The sequence below is a fragment of the Polypterus senegalus genome, chromosome 3 (assembly GCF_016835505.1).
Source record: "Polypterus senegalus isolate Bchr_013 chromosome 3, ASM1683550v1, whole genome shotgun sequence".
In the NCBI taxonomy this organism is placed as follows: Eukaryota; Metazoa; Chordata; class Cladistia; order Polypteriformes; family Polypteridae; genus Polypterus; species Polypterus senegalus.
The window spans coordinates 63,732,751-63,757,188 of NC_053156.1; the positions used below are offsets into that span (position 1 = coordinate 63,732,751).

Below are 24,438 nucleotides of genomic sequence, written 5' to 3' on the forward strand. Positions count from 1 at the left end.
AAAATTCTTAATCGTGCAACATGTTGCCTCTTTCTGTTGCCATAATTAACAAGAATGTACTGTGGTAAAGTGCATATGTTTACTGTAACTAACAGAAAAACACAAATGAACTTACATGATGTGCTCCTTAACCCTGCTTAGCTACCACTTCTTCAGTTTTGTTCCAAATTTCAGATAAATCCCTGAGGAAACACCAGTATAGTTAACACTGTCTCATCTCATAATCTTTGTAACATGTATTAATGAACTTTGAGTGTGTTTCATGCTATATTAATTAAAAGTGGAGACATTATAACCTTCTCTGAGAACATCTGAATTAGCCAGAGCTGCAGTGTGCCTTGGAGTATTCCATCAAAAGTAGAAGGTTAACTAGTAAAGGACTTGGCCTGACATGCAGCATAACGTCTTGAAAAAATCTTTTTGTTGGCTCTTTCCAAACTTATGTCAATGCTTTGAGTCATTTTTAAATTATATTCTTGCCTTTCAGTGTTTCCAGTTCCCATCAGCTCTTTTTTAGTGGCACAGTAAAAGGAGAGAGTGCCATGACAACAGTGGAGGAAACAGGAAGTCTTGTGGAGTATGAATTCACGGTGAGAACCTTTGTATTTAGAGAAAAGGATATGAGTGTAAAGCGAGGGTGGTTGGAGAGTCAAAGGGATGAAGAGAACAATTAAACACTTGAACAATAAGATGGAGAGGTGGTGGAGGTAATGGGACAGCATGTCATCCATGAAGTTCCACTGTAACTCCTGGGCTCCTTACTGACTTACCACATGTAGTTGTTTCTTCTGGAGCCATGAAATTGTTAGAAAAGAGAGGCAAAACTGGCATAACATAGACCAGGTGAGAAAAGTCATAGACCTGTATTGTGTAATGCTGCTGATAAAGCACTTTGAGGTTTCTTCAGCGAGAAATTTAAAATGTTAAAACAAAATGTGACTTTCAAAAGAGGGAGTGTTGCCATCAGAGTGCTTCTCCAAAAAATGCAAAACAAAAGTAGGTATGTTACTCCTAATATATTGAGATTGCCATTTATCTCCAGTGCCCACCCTTGATGTTCCTGGGAAATCAGTTTTAGAAAAAATGTCACATGAATTGTATTAAAGTGTTTTAATCAATTTTAATTTTAATATTGATATCCTAAACATTACCCAATTAATGTATGTGGCATGGTGACAGAGTGGTTAGTGCCATTGTCTTACAACTCCAGAATTACTCTTGGGCACTGCTTTGTAGAAATTGTGTATACCACAAATATCTGTGGAGGTGTCAATCCCACATCCAAAATGTGGGCAAAACTGGGTTAGCTGGTGGCTATCAATTGGCTGTGAATCATTGAGAGTAGGTGTGTGTGAGGGTGGCCTACTATGGGATGCTGGCATAGGCACCAGATCCCTCCAACCCTGAGCTAGATATGTAAGGGATGAATGGATGGATGGATGGATGGATGAGCTCAAATGTCTGTTTTTTCTTTGAAACATATTTTTTTCACGCAAGAAACTAAAGGTCTCTTTTTTATGTTTTTTATATTATTGCTTTTTAGGTCACCAACCCAGGAAAGAATCTTCAAACACTTGGCTCTGCTTTTCTAAACGTCATGTGGCCCTATGAAGTGGCCAATGGAAAATGGCTTTTGTACCCCACTAGAATTCAGTTTATTGATGATCGAAACAGCCACTGCACCTCATCCCATAGGATCAACCCACTTGGGCTAACACTGGATTCGCAAAGCCTTATAGGACAGAGCGTGAGTGGACTCAGAGTTCTGACTTGAAGCAGCAAACAAAATGTTTTTTTGGGGTGCAGATGAGGCATGTGAATTGTGAACATCATGTTATTATGTAAGATTAAAATTAAAACTATGATCAGGAAGTCATCTCACATTTGGGTGTTAAAGCTCCATGTTGTGGTCAGCGTTGTTCTCCAGTACTCAGCATGGAGGTTTTAAACTGAGACTTCATTGATCCTGGTGCATTTAAAACAGAAATCTCTGTAGCACTCGATATCACAGTTTGTGGGTCATTGGATTTGAATTTTGGAACCTCAAGGATTATTATGGGTCACCCTATAGCCCTGAACCATTCTGCTGGATTTTCCTGGCAGATCTTTTTGGTAGTATGAATATCTGACTATGCTAACGTTTTTAACATCCCAAACAGGGTTCTCAGCTCAGACAAGGAAGGTCCACTGAAGAGGAAATGAGAAACACAGTGTATGAGACCATTGGCAGAACAACACCAGCCGTGGCTGCTTCTGAAAGGAGGAAGTCTCTGTCCCTTGTGAGTAGAGGAATCGTCACAAATAAAAGGCACTCACCCTGTGCTGTGTCTGCTTTGTTGTGACTCTAAATCTGAATTGGTAATGTCAGATAGTCCACCATCAACTTTATTACCTGTCTTTTTCTACAACCTTTTCAGGATTGTTCTCTTGGTTCAGCCCGTTGTATGCTGCTACAGTGTCCCCTACACAACTTTGATGGGTCAGCCAAGCTGAAAATCCAAGGCCGGCTATGGAACAGCACTTTCTTAGAGGTAATCACATCTCATCAGAAAATTTTACTTAAAAGGCTTCACTTTAACCTGCATCCTGTACAGAAATGACAAAAGCAGCAAGCCTAGCACATGAATCCTTTCTTCAGTGCTGTGATAGATTCTCCAAAATCTCAGCAAAGAAAGCCTAAATTAATAGATTGTATTAAACCAGCAGAAAATGACATTAAAGTCCATTACAAAAAATGAATTTCAATGTCTTCTTTTTATTATCTTTAGGACTTTCCCAATGTTTCAGATCTTGAATTGCTAGTTGAAGCCAACGTCACTATCAAGTCTCACATCAAGCATCTTCGTTTACGGAATGCTAATGCAAGGGTAAAGTGTGTGATTTTGTGATGCTTAACAGGGGTTAAGCCAACATCTGTATGCATGTCAATTTCATCTTTTTATTCCACTTACTTAATCCATTTGTTCTAAATATTGGGATAAGGAGAGTCTCAGCCAGAGTCTGTCCCAGACTTGAATGTGACAGCTGAACTTCAGAGTTAGCTTCTAGTTAATGTAACATGCCTGTCTAGAGAAAAACCTGTGGAGACCAAGGAACATGTGCAGACTCAAAAAATACAGTGACTGGATAGCATTCCACCCAGTTTTCTATGAGACCTATAAGGCTGCAATGGTCCCCACTGTGCTAACCGCCATCTACACCAAATATAGCTAATAGTTCCTCTTTATTTCACACTTGATTAAAAGCTCTCCTTCTGATAAACCCACTCAAGAAAACTCTTACTTTTCCTAAACCTTTCCTTATGCAATTTACTAAGTATGCATAAGTTTAACATGTGATGTACTGGCACCCTTTTCAGAGAAGGTTGCACAACTATGACATTAGATTAAACGGGTTGGCTGGATGGATACATTTTTGTTTGTATTGTATCTTTTTGTGATGATGTGGGATTGGCTCCATGCTACTGTTGAGCCTGGGAGCCTCTCAAACTCACCACCATCGATAGTCATGAAAGCGAGATGAGCCAGGCAGATGAGGACACATACAAATAGCAAGGGATAGGTGCAAAAGTGAGAAGTGCTTTTATTTAAAATACAAAAGTCAAAAAAAAAAACACCATATATATTAAGTAAATATTTTGTAGAAATCAGTGAACATCTGGAGGTTAGCAACAGTCCCATAAATAATTCATTATAAATTACACTAAAATACTAAGGTAAGGAACTTGTCTAAAATCATAGTCCTTGGTGCGTCCTTTTAAAGTTCTTGTCTCCTCTGCTAACCCCAAACAGGATCTTGCAAAAAGGGAGATGCCTGCCAACAGACACAGCCATCCATCTCCAGGTTCAGGTCCCTACTTCTCCATGGCTCTTGGTAGGGTGCCCCCATCCAAAGCTCTTCTTACCAAGGCTTGGGTCCCTGCAACCATCTGTGGCCCTTACAGGGCTTTCATCCGAGCCTCCCCGAATCCTGCTGCCTTCCCGGACTTATGTGGAAGCAAGCCACACATCACTCCCCACTCTGCCAAAACACTCAGTGGGAGTGACTCTTTTCAGCCCCAAGTGTCGGCCACATACACCCCAAGGAAATCTCCTCCCAGCTCTCTGCGCTCACGCTATCTCTCTCTCTCACTCTTGCCTGCCTCTCTATGTCTTTTAACCTCTATCCTCTTCTTTCATTTTGTTTCTCTCTTCTTCCATGCCAGCTCCCCCTTATGTGTCTCCATGTGCACAGCACCTCAATCGTGAACCGCTGAAAGCCAATGGAGCAATCAAGACAGATCACAGCCTCACCAACCTCCCGCAGCCGTGCAAGCACGTACATCCACAGAGATGATGGAGCCAGCTGTTTAATTACTTATCTAAAATGGACCACTACTGCTTAGACACAGACCCACTATTCCACACCTTTGTTCCTGTTCTCTAGATATGCATTAATTGTCTTGATTCTGGTCTTTTTTCACACAAATATTCAAAGCACAGACAAATTGTATCGGGCAGTATCAGCATCATGCTCTGCAGGTCATCCAGCTTGTAGTTCTCCAAGATGATTCCATCATAACAATTTTCCTTTTTTTTTTTTTTCTTTTTTTCTGATGTAGGTTGCTGTGATGGTACATCCTGAGCATGCCATCTCAGACTATGAAGGCATTCCATGGTGGATCATACTGATAGCCATCCTTGCTGGCATCCTGGTTCTTGCCCTGTTGGTCTGCTTGCTGTGGAAGGTAAACCTAAGTCAGTGCTGCTGTAGCTCAAAAAGCAGCTTTAATAAATGTCCTCTTTATTCACCCATCTTTGTTTTCCTTCATATCATCTCTACCCCCCACCCTTCTTTAGTGTGGTTTCTTTAAACGAACAGAAAGGAAGCCTCAATATGAAACGGAGTATTATCGTGCCCATCTACAGGTGCAGCCCTCTGAGGCTGAAAAGCAAGCCTATGACCATTAGAGGGCACTGTGGTAATTCGCTATGCTGGCCTTTGTTGTGACAGCTTGATGTGTTGTTTGCTTTGAAGTGAAGGGCAGGGGTCTTTATAGCTGGTGTGTCAAATGGCCTTGAACACTTTTGCTGCATGTGAATGTGCTTGTCACCTCAAGTGTGTGCAAAAGTCTTCCTCAGGCAATAAAAAAACAGGGTAAGAATGTTTTAGACACCAGGAGCACGCATTTCTACATATCAGTCATCACTGGGGATTTCACTTTAAGAAATAATCAGCTAAAACCTTACAGGGAACCTACACTCTGAAAATCAGCATTTAGGAAGTAGCTCATCAGATCTCCACCCAGTGCATTTAGGAAATATTCTTTGTACTCAAATTCTTATAATCAGGAAATTCATATTAAGAAATCAAACAATACTGCCAGACAGTGTCCAATGACCTTTAAGAGACTGTGCATAGCACACTCACACTGAGAAATCTGGGGTTATTAGTTCACTCTCCAGTGCTATACTGTGAAACCAGGCCATCCACTGTGGGAGCTGATATTCTGTTAGCAGCTCATTTGTCCCACCTGGTTGAGGCAACACTGCAGACCCCCATCCAGTGGACCTCAGAGTTCTCAAAGTACTCTGTAAGAGCCCAGGTTCTGTAGAGCTTAGATTTTTAAGAGGTTCCACACACCAAGCAGTGTAGGAATCAGTGATCAAGTAGTCTGATTCTCGTATCAACCTGCTTGTATCACAGTTGAGGAAGAAGCCTGAGGGAACTGCAGGAACTAGTCCATTAAACCACCGCCTTGAGAAAACTGGGTTTAAAACATGGGTCCGTAAGGTAGTGATGAGGGCTCAGAAAAAAGAAAAAAAAAAACAAACTAATTACTGAATCCAGTGTTCAGAAAGCAGACCCTTGCACTCCACTTTACGGTACATCAGGATTTACTTGATGCATTTTCTGTCTTTGTGTTAAATTTGCTATGTTGTACTTATTTATAACAGTGTGGCCATCAGACTCCAACATTTCCAGAGGTTTCTTCACACTCTTGATAAATTCTTTTGTTGACTGCTCCTACATCCAGTCCCAACACAACTGGCTTAAAAGTGAACTCCATTTTCTGTCAGCTGTGATCAAAGGTACACCACAGTGACCGGCTTATGTGGAGAGTCACAGGGCCACTCTTAGGTGTTGAAGCTCCGTCCAGTCCTTGACTTTTGGGAGCTAACAGGAAATGAACTTTGTTTTTCCAGTTCAGCCTGTATAACTTGCATTACCTGGATTTTAATAATTAATGATTCCACTGATAAATTTGAAAATCTAAGAAGATTAGCATACCTGGAATACCAGGGTCTGATGGCCTTCACTCTGTAGTTCCTTACTGCCTGTGCGTGTTTGGGTGGCACTTTTTGTCTGCAGTGTGCAGTTTGCCTTGTCGTGAAGTAGCAGGCAACCACAGTCCTGGGTGGCTGCACTGGACATTCCTGTAAGTAAACTTCTCAGCTCTACTCCTGTAACTTAAAGAGGCCGGCTGTGTGAATGTTCTCTGAAGGTCTGTCTGGTGTTGCTACCTATTTTGTACCCAGCAGTACTGGGATAGACTCCTTCTGTCCTCATGGTCCCAAATTGCTTGATCAGATCCCAGCTCAGGCTCAGTGAGCACATTTACATCAAATTCAATTTAAGTCAAAGATGCACGCACAGAACCAAGAAAAGGGGAGTAACCTCTTTATGACAGAAATCTGGTTTCTTTAAAATCTCCATTTACTCATGCAAATCCTCATACTGTATGAAGTTCTCTTTTGGCAAAACACTTTGATGTCATAAAAAGCACTAACAAAGGATTAAATATCATCAACAACCGTCGTGAACCTGAAAACAGGCATGGGTCCTGTATCTCCTGGGCAGAATGGCATACATTAGTTTTAAAAGTAACTAAGTTACATTATTCATGGCTAACAAATAAAGTATCAGTATTATATACTTACTTATTATAAAAAGTAATACTTACAAAGAGTGCATTACTTTTATTTGTATGAAAAACTGCACATTTGACTCACCAGCATGTGTTATTATATCAATAAACCTTCATGAAACCAACCAGAATAGCCAAACATGGTTATTTTCTTTACTTTTTAAAATAGCTTTAGTCCTTTGTGTGCTATGAAATAAATTGCATTGATACCCTTTTTACATCCCCTGTGTGAGCCACCGATGATTTGCAGTAGGCATACAATCTGCTGTGCCACCCTATCACACTATTTCAGCACATCTGTAGCAAGTAGCTGGTATATGAAGTAAACTGACACTTTACTTACAGGTTTCTGTCACTGAATGGCAGGCTGCACACTCTTTTGCTTGCCGGTGAAACTGAGGCTTGCAATGGAGCAGCTCACCACTACGTTTGCTTCTTTCCTTACTCCCAGTGCTGCTAAGAGAATAATAATGCAGGCATTTTTACTTAAGTCATAAAAGTACTGAGACAGGGCTGCTCTTTACTTTAAAAAGCAATTGAACACATTACCCCAGCACTGAACGTTCAGCCCTTCAACATAAATTTAGCAATTTCAGAAATATCGAGACAGATTATTTCAACCAGGAGAAAGAATAATGTGATCACCTGAGCATCTGCCTCATAAAATTGTTCTGTTTTTTTATCTGAGGCTGCTGCATTTGTGTGTAAAGCAGACATGCAAAGGCTAACAGAGTGTAACAGACTTCAAAATCTTTCACTGTAATCCACTTGGCCAAAGACTCGTAGAGAAATCTGATGTTTTTAATCCAGTTTCTCAGAGATTAATATTCTGGTTTCTAACTGGAGTAAGGGGATACTTGGCATTTTTGAAACTGGGCTTCTGTGAATAACTGGCTTATTAAGGTACATGTGAACACACTCACTGTGTGACCCTGAAGAGGTTACTTAACAGCTGCATAATCAAAATAACTAATTCTAGAATGGACAGTATTTTCTTTATAAGAAATATCATCAAATAGTCACACTGTTAATTTTTTACAGGAACAGGTACACATGCTGGGACTTTATTTACAAGTTGTTACCAGTCAGCCTCCAGACCCATGTTTGCCCACACCTATTGAAGGCTCACCATAAGATGATCCTCTGAAGGTTTTTTCTCACGTGTCACTTGTTGATCAGTTCCAATGTACTGTATTTGCTCCCCAGACTCCAATAATGTTGATATTTTTAGAGATGGACTGCAGGAGTGCTATGGCAGTAACTGTTTTTTAAATGAACACTTTGTCAGTGTAAAATGAAGAAAAAGAACATTAAACATCCAATTATATATGACCTGCAGCAAAAACAAAGAAAAGTCATCCGTCACTAACAGTGAAGTACCCTCCTCCACTGGATGGCCTACATGCCCATTTGAGTATGATATGTTACTGTGGTAGAGTGTAAAAAATGAGCAATACGGCATCTATTATATAGGTTATCTTGTATGTCTTTATTTGGAAAATTAGCTTTATACTTGTGTAAGAAAGCTATATAACTAGTTGTAGCTTTAGTACATTCATGACCCTAATAGATCAGATAACATTTTAGTTAGGCTATCTGTGGTGGGGAAGTGTGAGTTAGCTAAAGTGGTCCAGGTGTGTGTGTGTGTGTGTGTGTGTGTGTGTGTGTGTGGGGGGGGCATTTAGTTTGTATGAGCGTACAAGATTCCCCCCCCAAAAAAAGGCAAAAGCCAAGAATGGGGATGGCTTGAACCAAGAGAGTCACCGTGCACCCATTGGGCCAGAGGTGTACCAAGAAATCCTTAAAATTGTCTCATCGACAGATCACAAAGTGGGGACTGAAAAAACCCTACAGAGAAACCCTTCTCCTGGCCTGCTGCGGCCTATGGGCAATGGTAACCTGTTCTAGATAGGCTCCAGGGCAAAGCCCTGAAAGTTTTTTTGTACAGAGGTGTACCTCCAATGTGACATCATTGTGTTTTTTCACAGTGTGGCTTCTTTAGACGTGCCCAGTACAAAGACACTGTCCCGCAATACCACGCAGTGAAGATTCCCAAGGAGGACCGGTCACAGTTTCAGGATGAGAAGTCGGGAACTTTGAAAAAGAAGGAATGGGCCACACACTGGAATGAGCGGGATGGGACCTCCTAGAGGACAAAATTGTACATAGAGGAACACTCGCCTGCTGACAGACACAATGGAAAACCTGGGTAGAGTATCCAAGATTGCAGAAACAGGACAGCAGATAAACAGACCACTCTTGTCATCATCCTCATTACCTCCAGCCTGTGATTCATCAGGCATCCAAAACAGGCCATGGTGGACCCCTGGTGGGCAAGACCAGCACAGGCCTGGACTACTGGAGCTCCTTATAGGATGTTGAGGAGCTGTCTATTCAGAAACGGAACCTTAATACCCCAAAATGGGCAAGACTGAACTATTTTGTAAATTAAACTCACCCAGTTGTTTGGCCATTCATCTACCCATGCCAGTGACTTCTATTTTGTGTCTGACTTGTTTTTCTGATGGATTTGCACCAGTTGTAGCTGATCCTGGTTCTGGCATCAAACAAAGTGCAAGGTCAGCCATCTCATCCTGCCTGATTAGCCCCTTCTTGTTTCTGAGCTTTGTGTTTAGCATTTAAATTTTATGTCAAATGTCTTAAGATGGACAAACAGGGAAACTTAGCTTAATGAAGGATGGACAGCAGCATGAAACCCTTAATCATTCATATCCTTAGTGGATAGTTGGGCAGGACCCATCATTCCCTGCAATTCAGTTTAGGAGGGCAGGACCTTCTCATAATGGGCGAGTTGCATCATTCTGTTTGGGTGGAGATGCATTACCAGGGGATTTTTTTTTGTCTCAACTTGGATGTATTGAGGATCCGCTTATGACAAAGCGAAATGGGGGGCCTCAATCATATTCAGGGTTTTTTTTATGGAAGTCAGAATTCTACTTTGCAGTTGTGCTGGGTTTCTGTTTTTTACGGGTGTCCTGGCCTTTCTACTGGAGGATGAACAGCATGCTTGTTCATCATGGTCAATACTTGCATTTTCTTATTTCTCTTTAGTTTTAGAATAGTGTAGGTTATGTGCATAGTAGGGTGGGTTCCCCTCGATGACAGGTTTCCTGAGTTGCATTTGTTACTGCTAGACTTGAAGAGGCTAAATGAGTAAGAAAACAGAGTTCAAGGCATTTGATGTCTTCTCCTCTCCCCACCTTCTGTGCTCCTAGTCAGTCACACCTCTTAATTCCTATCAAGTGGGGGCACCATACTTGATTATGGTAATTTTGTCAGATGAAAAGACATGTCATTCTTTGGGCTTTGTTTTTTTTTGTTCACATTACAGCTTATTGTTTGGTGTGGCCTGGTCTAGTCTGACTGGCATGCCCTGACGTCCTCTAGCTTTTTATTCAAAGAAGAGTAGCACTTACTAAAACTGACAGCAGCAGTTTCCTTTAGGTACAGTTTCTTTTGTTCTTTGTTTTATGTGCCTTACCTTCAGTGATCCTTTTTGGGGGCTCCTCTCATTACTGGGTTCTTCATTTGTACCACATGAATGTTCTATGAACCAAAGGATTAACAACTTGTCTCAAAACACTTTGTGTGAATTGTTTGTATAACAATGAAATAAACAAGCTACTGATCATGTAACTGTTTATAATTCTTTGTCATCAAATTACAGACTGTTACTGCCCCTAACATGCTGTTTAGTTTTGCCTTCCAGTCAGACCCTAACTATGCTTCAAAATGGAATAATCCATTTGGTATTCCTTTGTAAGAAGGGCCAGTGGGATTCATCAGTTAGTCTTTGTGGAACACACCACACTAAGATGAATGACAACAACAGGTAGACTTACCAGACATTTTGATGGTAAATACGCGTATGTACAAGCTGCCCAAAAAACTCAGCACCTCCTCAACATACAAGCTCAAGCTGGATTTTCTGGATGGTGCCTTGTGTTTGTAACAGAAACATCAGAAGGCTATGACACTGGTGTGTGGCTTTCTGGAGACAGATGCAGATCTGAATGTGCTCAGTGCCCATATTTATCAAGCACCTCGCTGCGGGAAAACAGTCCTAACTGGCTCAAAAAATCTCAGAATGATGCAAATTTGGTCCTAGTCATAGGACTTGCAACAAAAGTTTTTATTAATTCTCCTAATATAAGAAATAACTTCAAACTTCACCAGGATTTAGGAGACTCGTGAGCTCTTCTAACTCTCTAAGAGTTATCAGCAGATAGTGTTCAAGAAAAGATTGCACACACACTCTGGGAAAGGAGAAATGTTTTGCAAATGCTGGACAACAATGAACTCACAAAAACACATTGATTTGTAACAAATCTTGTAAGTTACATGGTCATTCCTTGTACACAGAGAACCCATGCATTGTCTGCTGAAGCGAAAGTTTCGGGGACGTTGTGTGTAAAATGTAGCTTTGCGATAGCGATGATTTGGGTATGTCATAACAAAACATTTCTCAAATTTTGAATAAACATTAAACACACTTACAGCACATCATGTTATATGCAGGTTTACTCACTTTCCTCACTATACCAAAAGACGTAATGTTAAAGCACGCTGCATTCATGCAAGTTAGCACTCACATAAAGATAACTGGCCAAATGTGGATGGGTGTGCATATAAGTGATATCATAGTACCAACTGTGACATAACATATTCCTGCTGTTGTTCTTCTGGTGCTTATGGGTACAAACTGTAGTGAAGTAGACAGCATATTACCCTGAAGACAAACGAGGCTGGATGGCTGGCAGAGGTACACTGCTTTGCATTCCATGAACCCCTGGAACATAAAAGGTAAAGCTCCACTTTCAGTTAATTGAAATAGCCAAAAAGTTGATAGAAATCTATGTTTTGAACCTAATACTTGTATGCAAAATCTGGTTGACCTAAGTGAAAGTGTACTCAGGTTATTATGTTTATATACACAGACATAATTTCATAAATGGTGTTTTTGGAATTAGGGAGGTCAGAAATGTTGAGATTCATCAAAACTTCAAAATGGAATTTCTGGAGGATTCCAATACGTTCCCTATACTTTGTGTATAAGAAACTCAGGAAGTCTAAAACATTGAGATTTATCAAAATCTTTGGATAATTCCTATACTTTCCCTATACTTCATATACGAGAAAGTAAAAAAGAAAGCTGCGGAAAATCTAGTAAACTTGATGTCCTGGGGCCTTATGTATAACGCCGTGCATAGAAATCACATTATAACATGGCATAAGCACAAAAGCGTGAATGTGCGTACGCACAGAAAAATCCAGATGCAGGAATCTGTGCGTACGCAAACTTCCACGTTCTTCCGCTTCATAAATCCCAATCAGCGTGAAAAGTAACACTTGTGCATGCACCTGCTGTCCCGCCCCAACTCCTCCCGGCATTACGCCTCTTTGAATATGTAAATCAATATAATTAGCCCTTTAGCTCAGCCATCCATGAAAAGACAATGGGAAAAGCATGGGGGAAAATATAAGAATTTCAGCGAATACCAAGTGGAGGCAAAGGAAAAACGTACTATTTGTTGGTTTAAACAGTGGTATAAACAACAAAAGGAAGCCGATCGACTGACATAGCGTGTTGGAGAAACTCGAAAGCTCAAGTTCACCAAGTCGCACAGTACCCGAAATAAAAAAGAAGTTGTCAAATATCAAAGTTGCCGTGAAAAGGCGAGTCATAGCCCACCGTCTGAGTGTTATATGAAAGCTTATTAGGGTACAGAGAAAAAAAAAATGCACACAGTGGGGAAAAAAGCACGAAATGTCAACTTTAATCTCGAAATTTCCACTTCCAGTTTTATTTTGTCATTAAAGTAGAACATCATAAACTTCATCTTAAAATCGTTTAATTTACTAGTTTCTCAAATCCCATTACCCTGAAGACAAACGAGGCTGGATGGCTGGCAGAGGTACACTGCTTTGCATTCCATGAACCCCTGCTAGCTAAATTAGCACGTTAAATGCTTTGTTTTGTATTTGATCTTCTATGTGCTGTATGTGTGTGAATCACTACGTGCTTCCGCAATTTATCTTTCTCTGAAAGGACACAGAATCCATTAAATTCGTAATATTACAGCTCTCTGAATAATTAAAATACTGTGATGTATATGTGATATCTTTTTCATGATGATAGGAATGAAAACATGTTATTAAACATGGGAACACAGTGGCGCAGTGATTGTGCATGACCTTCGATGAAATTATTGCAGCAGTACAGTCTCTTTCAAATGCACTATCCTCCAGTTCCTGTCCTTACTTTTCTATCTCCAAATACCCAATCGCCACACAATCAGTTCTGTAATAGATGTTAAGCCATCTGTAAGCTTACAACGACGATTCTTCAAAACTTTTAAGGAACATTGAAATATCTTCATAGTATGTGTTTAATTATTCTATCCGTCTATCCTTCCAGTGTCACGCCAGCCCAGCAAGAATACAGCGTGAGGTAGGATCAATCCGTGAACTAGCTAGCACTGCGGCATCGTGTCCTCACATGCTAAATTATTAACAATATAGATTATTAAATGAAGTTAAAGTTTTATCTGTATAATATAATCAACATATTTTGATGCATTTCATCTTAAAAATTACATCGTCATCATATTTAAATACACGCTTTATAAAGTGGCTCAGGCTCTGCAATATTATAACTGTAGTGCAAGTTTACAGTGGGGTAATTGTACTTATAAGTACAAACAGTTCTACAAGGAGCACTTGATGGACTGATTGAGTGCGTTTATAGTTCTTGGGATGAAACTGTTTCTGAACGGCAAAGTCCGTACGGAAAAGTCTCTGAAGCGTTTTGCTGTGGATGAGGCAGTGTGTGTTTGATGCTGTATACCGATAATTCTCTTTCCGATCAGCTGCTGCTGTGATTTCCCACTCAGATACAGTGATATAAATACTCCGAGTGGTGCAGTGAGAGTAATATGGAAATAGATGATCCACTGTGGCAACCCTTAATGGGAGCAGCTGAAAGAAGAAAAAAAAGGTGCAGTGAGAGTAACAACGCTAAAGCAGTTATAGTATTTGGAATAATATGGCTATTCCCTGGACCATTATATTGTTACAAGTTAATTACAATCAGATGCATTACACTAATAAACAATATGCGGTTAGTTTCAGTGAATTTATAAAGCTGCCTCAGGAATATGGATCTAAAGATAAACCACACAGGAACAGTAGCACTGCTTTGATGCTGGGTGCCGCCAGTCTGCAAAACCGAGCGTCGAACTTGCGTACGACAGGGTATGAGGTACCGTGGAAATGTGCGTGGCTTTACGCCAAGTTTAGGTTTTATACATCGCGCTTTGAATGTGGAAACATTCTTACGCAACATTTCTGTGCGTACGCACCGTTTATACATGAGGCCCCTGGTTATTACCTGTAATCTTGGGGTCTTATTGTCCCTCTGCTAACAAAAAAGTAAGCTATTAAAATTTCATAGACCGCAATAACTCAAAATCCTGCAAAAAAACTGCTTTTTATTAATATTAAGACATTGAAACATTTCTGAATATTTCCATAATTTCCAAACATTTCCCGAAAGTAATGGTGACTATCCAGCATGCTATGTGGCTCCAGTAAATTATCTCATTATTCAAAGTCCACCTGGCATGTTAAAAACTAAAAAGCGGATATAAAAAGCACACAACCACATTAAATTTATTCAGCTTTTATCTGTACCATGTGCTGTTCTCTTCAAAGACCCTTAAAACAACATGCACATCTCAGCAAAAATTAAGCATCAATGATCAACCCAGAGGTGACATGAGAGTGGCACCCCATTTAGTACACTTGCACGTATCATTAACAGGAGACTTGTAGGACATTACTATCTTCTCAGTTGGAGTTACCTGAATGCCACCAAAGTAAGTTATACTGGACAAGTGTTTTCACTTTCTAATTTACTTCAAAGCACCTCAACCTTAATGAAGATTATGGCCTAGCTTTAGAATGAAACTGAGTAAAAATGTATGAAATTGGCAGTATAAAAACCTTGATTTTTTTTTCTCTAGGCCACTTTTTTTAAGGTATAACACAGAAGCAGCCTATGGTATGCTAAGGCCATAAGGCTTGGTCATCGTACCAAAACAAAAAGGTGGAAGAAGTCATTTAAATTGAAAAAAAGAATACGCCCTCCCTGTACCTAAGCATCAGTCACCTCTTACCTCTTTCTTTTTTTATTTTTAATTGAACACCATTGTGACCATTATTTGGTAGTGACCACCATTTTTAAGATTGCATATTTTGTGAAATTAACAAGAAAAAGAATGGCATAAAATATAAAACAAAGTGAAAGAATGGTGTCTCCTCCAGGGTTTGGACTTCTGTATTTTTAAACCAAACAAATACAAAGTAAAACCAAAAACTCTTCTTTGCACCCACAAATACACCATCTGGTTATGGCTAAGGAGTAATTCAGTTCTGACCACCTTCCAAATCATCTGAATTGGTTTGATTAACCCCTATTATACATGCACATAGCATAAAGCAACAGCCCACCAGCAGGAGTATGCCAAGTCCAACGTAGACCACTGTTGTGCTCCAAAATGCAAATAAGTAGAGTGTCTTATTGCAGTAAGGAACACCACTTTTTTCATCATAGTTGGGCTGGTAGATGGAGTAAATCCAAACGTTACCTGCAAATGAGAAAGGGACACCCAGTGACCAAAAGGGCAAACAGATAAGAGATTAAAAAATAAAAGGTGGGAAAGACTACAGATAAGGGGTACAGAATTTGAAAACATGAAAAAGTTATATGCAAGAGTAGGCAACATTGATTAAAAGATGCAGCAATGGCTCAAGAGTGTTATGACCACTACTTAAATACATTTTTCCATAAAACAATGGAACTGTTAAAAAAAAACTTTATGGCTAAGTTTTGGTGATTGATGAAGTGCTTCAAAAGTTTCATCACAGACTTCACTTGCTTATCTCTGCTCCACTCATTAGATCCTCTTCAGTTTGCATATCAGCCAAACAGATATACAGATGATACCATCTCATACATCTTTCACTTCATCCTTTCCCTCATGGATTCCAGTAAGGAGAACTAGCAGAAGCTGCTGTTCATAGGCTAGCCTTTAATACCACAGCCCTCTTTAGGCTGATGATCAAACTTGGAAGTCTAGGACTGAGCTCTTTCCTCTGTGACTGGGTCCTGAGCTTCCTGACTGGTAAACCACAGGTGGTGAGAGTTGGTAATGCCCCCTCTAATACACTTAACACCAGAGCGCCCCAAGGTTGCATCCTGTGTCCTGTGCTGTATTCCCTTTACACTCACAACTGTACACCCATGCATAGTTCCAACATCGTTGTGAACTTTACAAATAAGATGGTGGTAGTAGGCTTAATGTCCAATGAGGATGAGCTGGTCTTTCTGGACACAGAAGAAGTGTTGTCAAAGCGGTGTAATGTTAATAACTTGGGACCTTAATGTATCCAAAACCAAGGAAATGGTTGTGGACTTCAGGATGGAGCAGCAGAAAAACTATTCACCCCTTAGGATTTATGGTTTCATAGGAGAGAGACAGAGAGAGTCAGCAGCTACAAGTATCTAAGTGTGCAATTATATCTCCATGTTGGTGCAAAATGCAAAACAGTGTCTTTATCACGTAAGGCAGCCGAGGAAATTTCATATCTCAGCAACAGAAAAAAGACTCCTCAGGGGCACAGTAAGATGTGTGCACTTTTCACGCAAGCAATAAACTTTTTTAATGGTTGCACTTAGGCAGGGCCTCAGTAGCCATATAGTCATAATTGAGAGGCTAAGAACCCTTTTCCCCTCAAGCCATTAAGATTTTAATCTCTGTTTAATTCTATGACTTTATACTGGCATTAGCCACCTTATGGATTTTAAACTCTAATAATCATTGCCACCTTTTACTGCATTTGTTACTTTGCATTTAACTATTTTTGCACTTTTGTGTAAGGTTTTTTGACTTGCACTTAAATTGACCTGTATACATGAATACATATATATATATATATATATATATATATATATATATATATATACTGTATATACATGTCTGGAGGTGAAGGTCTGTGATACGGCTTGCATATTTGTAGCTGGAAATCCACAAAGGAAGCAAATGAATCACTTATCTTAAAATAGTTTTTTATTTCTAAGCTTTCGATTCTTTTTAGGTACACCTTCCTAGTACCGGGTTGGACCCCCTTTTGCCTTCAGAACTGCCGTAATTCTTTGTGAAATACTGTAGATTGATAAAGGTGCTGGAAGAATACCTCAGGGATTTTGGTCCATGTTGACATGATAGCAAAACGCAGTTGCTGCAGATTTTCTGGCTGCATATCCATGATGCAAATCTCCTGTTCCACCATATCCCAAAGGTGCTCTACTGGATTGAGATCTGGTGACTGTGGAGGCCATTTGAGTACAGTGAACTCATTGGCATGTTCCAGAAATAAGTTTGAGATGATTTGAGCTTTGTGTCATGGACCATTATCCTGCTGGAAGTGCCGATCAGAAGATGGATACACTGCATTCATAAAGGGGTGGACATGGTCTACAGCAAAACTCAGGTAGGTTGTGGCATTTAAATGATTGCTCAATTGGTATTAAGGGGCCCAAGGTGTGCCATTAAAACCTCCCTAACACCATTACACCACAACCATGAGCTTGAACCTTTGATACAAGGCAGGATGGATCCATACTTTCATGTTGTTGACACCACATTCCATATGAATGTCGCAGCACAAATCAAGACTCATCAGAGTAGGAAACATTTTTCCAATTGAATTGTTGCCTCAGTTGCCTGTTCTTAGCTGACAGCAGTGGCACCCGGTGTGGTCTCCTGCTGCTGTAGCCCACCTACTTCAAGGTACGACATGTTGTGTGTTCAGAGATGCTGTTGTGCATAACATGGTTGTAATGAGTTTTTATTTGACTTACTGTTGCCTTTCTATCAGCTCAAACCAGTCTGACCATTCTCCTCTGATATCTGGCATCGACAAGCCATTTAAACCCAGAGAACTGACCATCAACTAGATATTTTCCCATTTTTAAGACCATTCTCTATAAACACTAGAGATGGTTGTGAGTGAAAGTCCCAGTAGATGAGCAGTTTCTAAAATACTCAGACCAGCGCATCTGGTACAAACAACCATGTCACGTTCAAAGTCACTTAAATCACCTTTCTTCCCAATTCTGATGCTCCGTTTGAACTTTACCAGGTTGTCTTGGCAATGCCTACATGCCTAAGTGCATTGAGTTGCTGCCATTGATTGGCCAATTAAATATCTGCATTAACAAGCAGTTGAACAGGTGTACCTAATAAAATGGCTGATGCATGTATATTATATACTGTATATATAATTTTTTAGCTACAAATTACCTTTTTTATACTGTATATGTACACCAATCAGCCACAACAATAACATAACTGATTGGTGAAGTGGATGACATCTCATTACAATGGCATCTGTCAGTGGGGTGGAATATTAATGGTGATGTGTTGGAAGCAAGAGAAATGGGCAAGAGTAAGGATCTGCGTGACTTGCATAAGGGCCAACTTGTGATCCCTAGATGACTGCATCACAGCACCTATAAATTAGCAGGTCTTATTGGGTGCTGGCCATGACAGAAATGAACGCACAGAACACACAGTGCATCAAAGCATGCTGCTTACGTGGCTGTATAGACCATAGCTGCAGACTGGTCAGAAAGCCCATGCTGAACCCATATCCTCTGTCAAAAGTGGGTATAGTAGGCACATGTGCGTCAGAACTGGACCTCAGAGCAATGGAAAGAGAAGGCATGCTGTGATGAATGTTTTCTTTTAGACTATGTGGACAGCCAGGTACGCTTGTGTCATTTACTTGAGGAAGAGATGGCAGCAGGATGCACTAAGAAGGGAATAAGGTAAGCCAGTGTAATGCTATGGACAATGTTCTACTGGGAAACCTGTGATCCTGGCATTCATATGGATGTTAAGATAACACATACCAGATGTACCACCTAACTAAAGATTATTGCAGACCACATACACCCTTTCGCGGCAATGGTATTCCCTAATGACAGATCCCAAGCCAGGATAGATAGATAGGGTTAGTATCAGGAAGGGTCTCAAGCTATAAAATGAAGAATACAGGGAAGAAGACAGAAGAAGAAAACAGGGATGGAGAACAGAAAAGGTTAAGTTGAAGGTAAGAGTGAGGATACTGAATGTGAAGATAAAGACTGGGAAAGGAAGAGAGTTGGCAGATTTGATGGAAATGAGGAAAGTGGTTAAGTTGTGTGTGCAGAAATAAGATATAAAGGGGAATAAGGCAAATAAATCTAGGGAGGCTTTAAGTTGTTGCACAATGGAGTTAATTGGCAAGGGAGAAATTGTGTAGGTAATATATACAGTGGTGTGAAAAACTATTTGCCCCCTTCCTGATTTGTTATTCTTTTGCATGTTTGTCACACAAAATGTTTCTGATCATCAAACACATTTAACCATTAGTCAAATATAACACAAGTAAACACAAAATGCAGTTTTTAAATGATAGTTTTTATTATTTAGGGAGAAAAAAAAATCCAAACCTACATGGCCCCGTGTGAAAAAGTAATTGCCCCCTGAACCTAATAACTGGTTGGGCAACCCTTAGCAGCAATAACTGCAATCAAGCGTTTGCGATAACTTGCAATGAGTCTTTTACAGCGTTCTGGAGGAATTTTGGCCCACTCATCTTTGCAGAATTGTTGTAATTCAGCTTTATTTGAGGGTTTTCTAGCATGAACCGCCTTTTTAAGGTCATGCCATAGCATCTCAATTGGATTCAGGTCAGGACTTTGACTAGGCCACTCCAAAGTTTTCATTTTGTTTTTCTTCAGCCATTCAGAGGTGGATTTGCTGGTGTGTTTTGGGTCATTGTCCTGTTGCAGCACCCAAGATCACTTCAGCTTGAGTTGACGAACAGATGGCCGGACAATCTCCTTCAGGATTTTTTGGTAGAATTCATGGTTCCATCTATCACAGCAAGCCTTCCAGGTCCTGAAGCAGCAAAACAACCCCAGACCATCACACTACCACCACCATATTTTACTGTTGGTATGATGTTCTTTTTCTGAAATGCTGTGTTCCTTTTACGCCAGATGTAACACATTTGCCTTCCAAAAGTTCAACTTTTGTCTCATCAGTCCACAAGGTATTTTCCCAAAAGTCTTGGCAATCATTGAGATGTTTCTTAGCAAAATTGGTAATGTTCTTTTGCTTAACAGTGGTTTTCTTGAAATCTGCCATGCAGGCCGTTTTGCCCAGTCTCCTTCTTATGGTGGAGTCGTGAACACTGACCTTAATTGAGGCAAGTGAGGCCTGCAGTTCTTTAGACGTTGTCCTGGGGTCTTTGTGACCTCTCGGATGAGTCGTCTCTGCGCTCTTGGGGTAATTTTGGTCGGCCGGCCACTCCTGGGAAGGTTCACCACTGTTCCATGTTTTTGCCATTTGTGGATAATGGCTCTCACTGTGGTTCGCTGGAGTCCCAAAGCTTTAGAAATGGCTTTATAACCTTTACCAGACTGATAGATCTCAATTACTTCTGTTCTCATTTGTTCCTGAATTTCTTTGGATCTTGGCATGATGTCTAGCTTTTGAGGTGCTTTTGGTCTACTTCTCTGTGTCAGGCAGCTCCTATTTAAGTGATTTCTTGATTGAAACAGGTGTGGCAGTAATCAGGCCTGGGGGTGGCTACAGAAATTGAACTCAGGTGTGATACACCACAGTTAGGTTATTTTTTAACAAGGGGCAATTACTTTTTCACACAGGGCCATGTAGGTTTGGATTTTTTTTTCTCCCTAAATAATAAAATCCATCATTTAAAAACTGCATTTTGTGTTTACTTGTGTTATATTTGACTAATGGTTAAATGTGATGATCAGAAACATTTTGTGTGACAAACATGCAAAAGAATAAGAAATCAGGAAGGAGGCAAATAGTTTTTCACACCACTGTAGTAGTATCCAAATATCTTAAGGATAGTCTCATTCCCACCCCCCTTTCCACCCTCTCAAATTTACACAGTTTTTAATGTTTGGAAAACAAATGGGATTAAATCATTTACAGATTTCTATATAAATAATGTCTTTGCATCCTATGAACAATAACATTTCAAATTTAGTCTCCCATCAACACAATTTTTCCACTATCTCCAAATTAGAAACTTTGCTAAAAAAATCTTCCTCACCTCCCACCTATTTCTGTTCCAGAAGAGATATTGATCAGTCTTGGAGACTCGGATAGCATTTCTATAATATATAAAAACATTTTAAAGGCCCTTCCTTTTAAAGATCCCAGAGTACAGTGGGGAAAGGATCTCTTATTCAACATTTCAGCTATGCACAGAACTCACTCAAGCTCCATATGTCCAAAGCATTCAATTATTCAACTTAAAATCTTTCATCTATCTTGCTTAAAATTGTCCAAAATGTTTTCAGGGCACGATTCAATCTGCTAATGTTGCAATCAAGGTCAAGCTTCACTAGGCCACATGTTTTGGGTGTGCACCAAATTAACATCTTTCTGGATACAAATTTTTAAATGCCTATCAGACATCATATCATAATCCCTCCTAATCCACTAACACTAGAATCTCTGAAGCCTGTGAAAAAACTTGTAATCCTGGGCCACCTTAAATTCCTTCGTACCGATAACAATAAATAATGATATATTATTTACCCTGTACAACTCCAGGTACCTCATTCCCAAATAAACTCACTTGAGCTCTTGAGAATTTTGCGACTGACTCAGCTCCGGCAGTGTGGGGATGGGATAGCAGACTGCTTGCTGTTTGTGCTGATCGACACATTTGCAAAACAAAAGACGCTGATGGAGAGGTGCAAAAGAATTTAAGGTAGTCCGGGATTATGAATTTTATCATATGCTTCAAGGATTCCAGTGTTAACAGCTGTGTTTGGTGTCCTCCCAGATGGGCTTAAAGTACAGAAGGACAAACAAACTGTAATTGCCTTTACTTCACTACTAGCACGTAGACTTATCTTGTGCAAATGGGAGCCCACCTCTTTTAAGTCAGTGGGTAACTGATGTTATATACTATGTGAAATTGGAAAAAAATAAATTCTCATTTAGAGTATCTGCTCAAAACTTTGCTAAAACCTGTCAGGACCTAATCAATACTATTTAGAACTAGTAAAATACCCGCGCTTGCAGCAGAAAAGAAGTGTGTTAAAGAAGTTATGAAAAAGAGAAGAAAACATTTTAAATATAACGTAACATTTGCTTTCTATTCGTTTGCAAAAGCAAAGTCCTTCACCAGCAATTATTTAATGTTAGCTCAGACCCAGCACTTAAAAGTTTCTGTCGCACTTTTGCTGAATTTGTGCCAAACACTATTCTATTGCTGACCATCTCATCTTCATTTGCATAAGCACAGTCCTTCACCAGCAATTTTAACTCAGTTACAAAGTGATCAAAAGTCTCGTTTATACCCTGCGTCCTCTCAATTAACTTGTATCTCGCAAATATTGTATTCGTCTTAGGCATGACAAACGCCAGCGGCAACGTGTCTATGAACTTAATTTAAAGTTAAGCTTTACACTTTGCTTTCCTATTCGTTTGCATCAGCACAGTCCTTCACCAGAAAGTTTAACTCAATTACAGCAATTTTAACTCTGTTCCAAAGTGATCCAAAGTCTTGTTTATACCCCGCGTCTTCTCATTAAACTTGTATCTCGCGAATATTGTATTCGTCGTAGGCATGACAAACGCCAGTGGCAGTGTGTCTATAAACTTAATTTAAATTTACGGTTTACACTGTGCTTTTTTTCCGCAGTAGCTGCACTTATGAATATTCTTTTGCTGCCTTCTCAATTGTGTAATGCGTTTTTTTGTTCAGCGCTCTTTGGAGCTCTTCCTTGTTCTCTGCGTACGGTCTTCACAGTCAGTTCACGTGAGCCTCTCGGAGTACATGCATCGAAGGTTCTCAGCTGTGCTTGTGCTATCTCGTGCAATGTCCATGGCTTTATTTAATGTTAGCTAAGACCCGGCACTTAAAAGTTTCTCTCGCACTTTCACTGAGTTTGTGCCAAACACCATCCTGGCCATCTCATCTTCGTTTGCATAAGCACAGTCCTTCACCTGTGAATATTTAGTGGCAGAGTGTTTCTATTGGATTGCCGCTGACGGATGGCCTTATATGGGAGGGCACTCAATTACATGGGAGGCGTGACGATGAGGGACGCAACTCCGCCTCACACGGCGACCGAGCTGTAGGCTATGGCCATATTTATGTACTTAAGTAGGTTCCAGTTATGACCGTTACACATAGAATTTCAAAATGAAACCTGCCTAACTTTTGTAAGTAATCTGTAAGGAATGAGCCTGCCAAATTTCAGCCTTCTACCTGCACGGGAAGTTGGAGAATTAGTGATGAGTCAGTGAGTGAGTGAGTGAGTGAGTGAGTTAGTCAGTCAGTCAGTCAGTCAGTGAGGGCTTTGCCTTTTATTAGTATAGATAAGCATTTATATTGGGGGAAAAGACTCCTTTCTTTCTTTACTTGTCTCAATTGTTTTACTCTGGCTATTGGCCTTTCTCTCTTTCTCATGTGTGGTTGTTTTTAATTGAATTTAGTTTTGTTAAGTTTTGACTTGATTGTATGGAATGGATCTCCATCCATTATGTTTTTAATAAATTCAATAAAAGATAAAAAAAGGATAGTCTCATCAGTTCAAATAAGAGGCTTGTTAGGGTAATAAGTGTCAAGCTGGACCTTAGTAATATTAGTTTGTGCATATGCTTCTCAAGCAGGCTGCGAGGAAGAGGAGAAAGACGATTTTGGGCACAAATGAATGAAGAGCTTAGAGCAGTACAGAAAGGAGAAAGGATGATTGTTGGTGGTAATCTAAATGGGTACATGGGAAAGTGTACATGGAGAATGGGGAGTAGTGGAGAGAAATGGGGATTGAGAGAGGATAGAAGATTTTGCAATTGCATTTGATTTTTGCAACTGTTACCAAATTTTCTTTAAAAGAAAGTAAGTTAGCTGTGAAGCCAGATAGGCTTTCTTTCATGTAGAATATCTCATTTGAAAGAGATAAAGAATTGTAAGGTTATAAATGGGGAAAGTGTGACAGCACATCATAAAGTGGTTGAGATAAACTGGGAGATCAGAGTCAGCAGGTAAATGAAACCAGAGCAAGCAGTGCCAAGGATAAAGTTGTGGAGATTAACAGCGCAACTGGTTAGGAACAGATTTGGGTTTGAATGAAATTCCATCATCTGAGAATGTGGATGAATGGTGGGAGAAGAAGAGCAAAGTAGTATTGAGAGTAGGGGAAGAGGTGTTATGCAGGATGACAGGACAAAGACCCAATGGGGAGAAAGGGATATGGTGGTTGTCCTGGAATGTAAAATTGTCCAATCCTAACAGAGGGTCACAGGAGCCAATCCCAGCCAGCACAGGGCACAAGGCAGGAACAAATCTTGGGCAGGGCGCCAGCCTACCACAGGGCACACAAACACACACACAGAGCACCCGGA

The 24,438-nt window shown here is 40.1% G+C and overlaps 2 protein-coding genes across 6 annotated transcripts in view; one reads left to right on the plus strand and one right to left on the minus strand.

The window, feature by feature from the left end:
• The window catches only part of itga7 (integrin, alpha 7), a 70,066-nt gene extending 59,502 nt beyond the window's left edge, over positions 1-10,564 (plus strand). For 2 of the 3 annotated variants that reach the window (XM_039747356.1, XM_039747357.1), the window contains exons 19-25: positions 488-590; positions 1,544-1,747; positions 2,160-2,279; positions 2,418-2,531; positions 2,769-2,867; positions 4,601-4,726; positions 8,896-10,564. In XM_039747356.1, coding sequence (XP_039603290.1) covers positions 488-590; positions 1,544-1,747; positions 2,160-2,279; positions 2,418-2,531; positions 2,769-2,867; positions 4,601-4,726; positions 8,896-9,057 — 928 coding nt within the window. In that variant the 3' untranslated portion in view covers positions 9,058-10,564. Of the gene's footprint in view, positions 1-487; positions 591-1,543; positions 1,748-2,159; positions 2,280-2,417; positions 2,532-2,768; positions 2,868-4,600; positions 4,727-4,838; positions 4,961-8,895 lie in introns of all 3 variants that reach the window. The other variant, XM_039747358.1, reaches the window with a different exon arrangement.
• A 3,834-nt stretch (positions 10,565-14,398) lies between these two features.
• LOC120525233 (transmembrane protein 272-like) overlaps positions 14,399-24,438 on the minus strand; it is a 40,212-nt gene continuing 30,172 nt past the window's right edge. For 2 of the 3 annotated variants that reach the window (XM_039747359.1, XM_039747360.1), the window contains exon 5: positions 14,399-15,576. In XM_039747359.1, the coding sequence (XP_039603293.1) occupies positions 15,356-15,576 (221 nt within the window). In that variant the 3' untranslated portion in view covers positions 14,399-15,355. Of the gene's footprint in view, positions 15,577-21,127; positions 21,189-24,438 lie in introns of all 3 variants that reach the window. The other variant, XM_039747361.1, reaches the window with a different exon arrangement.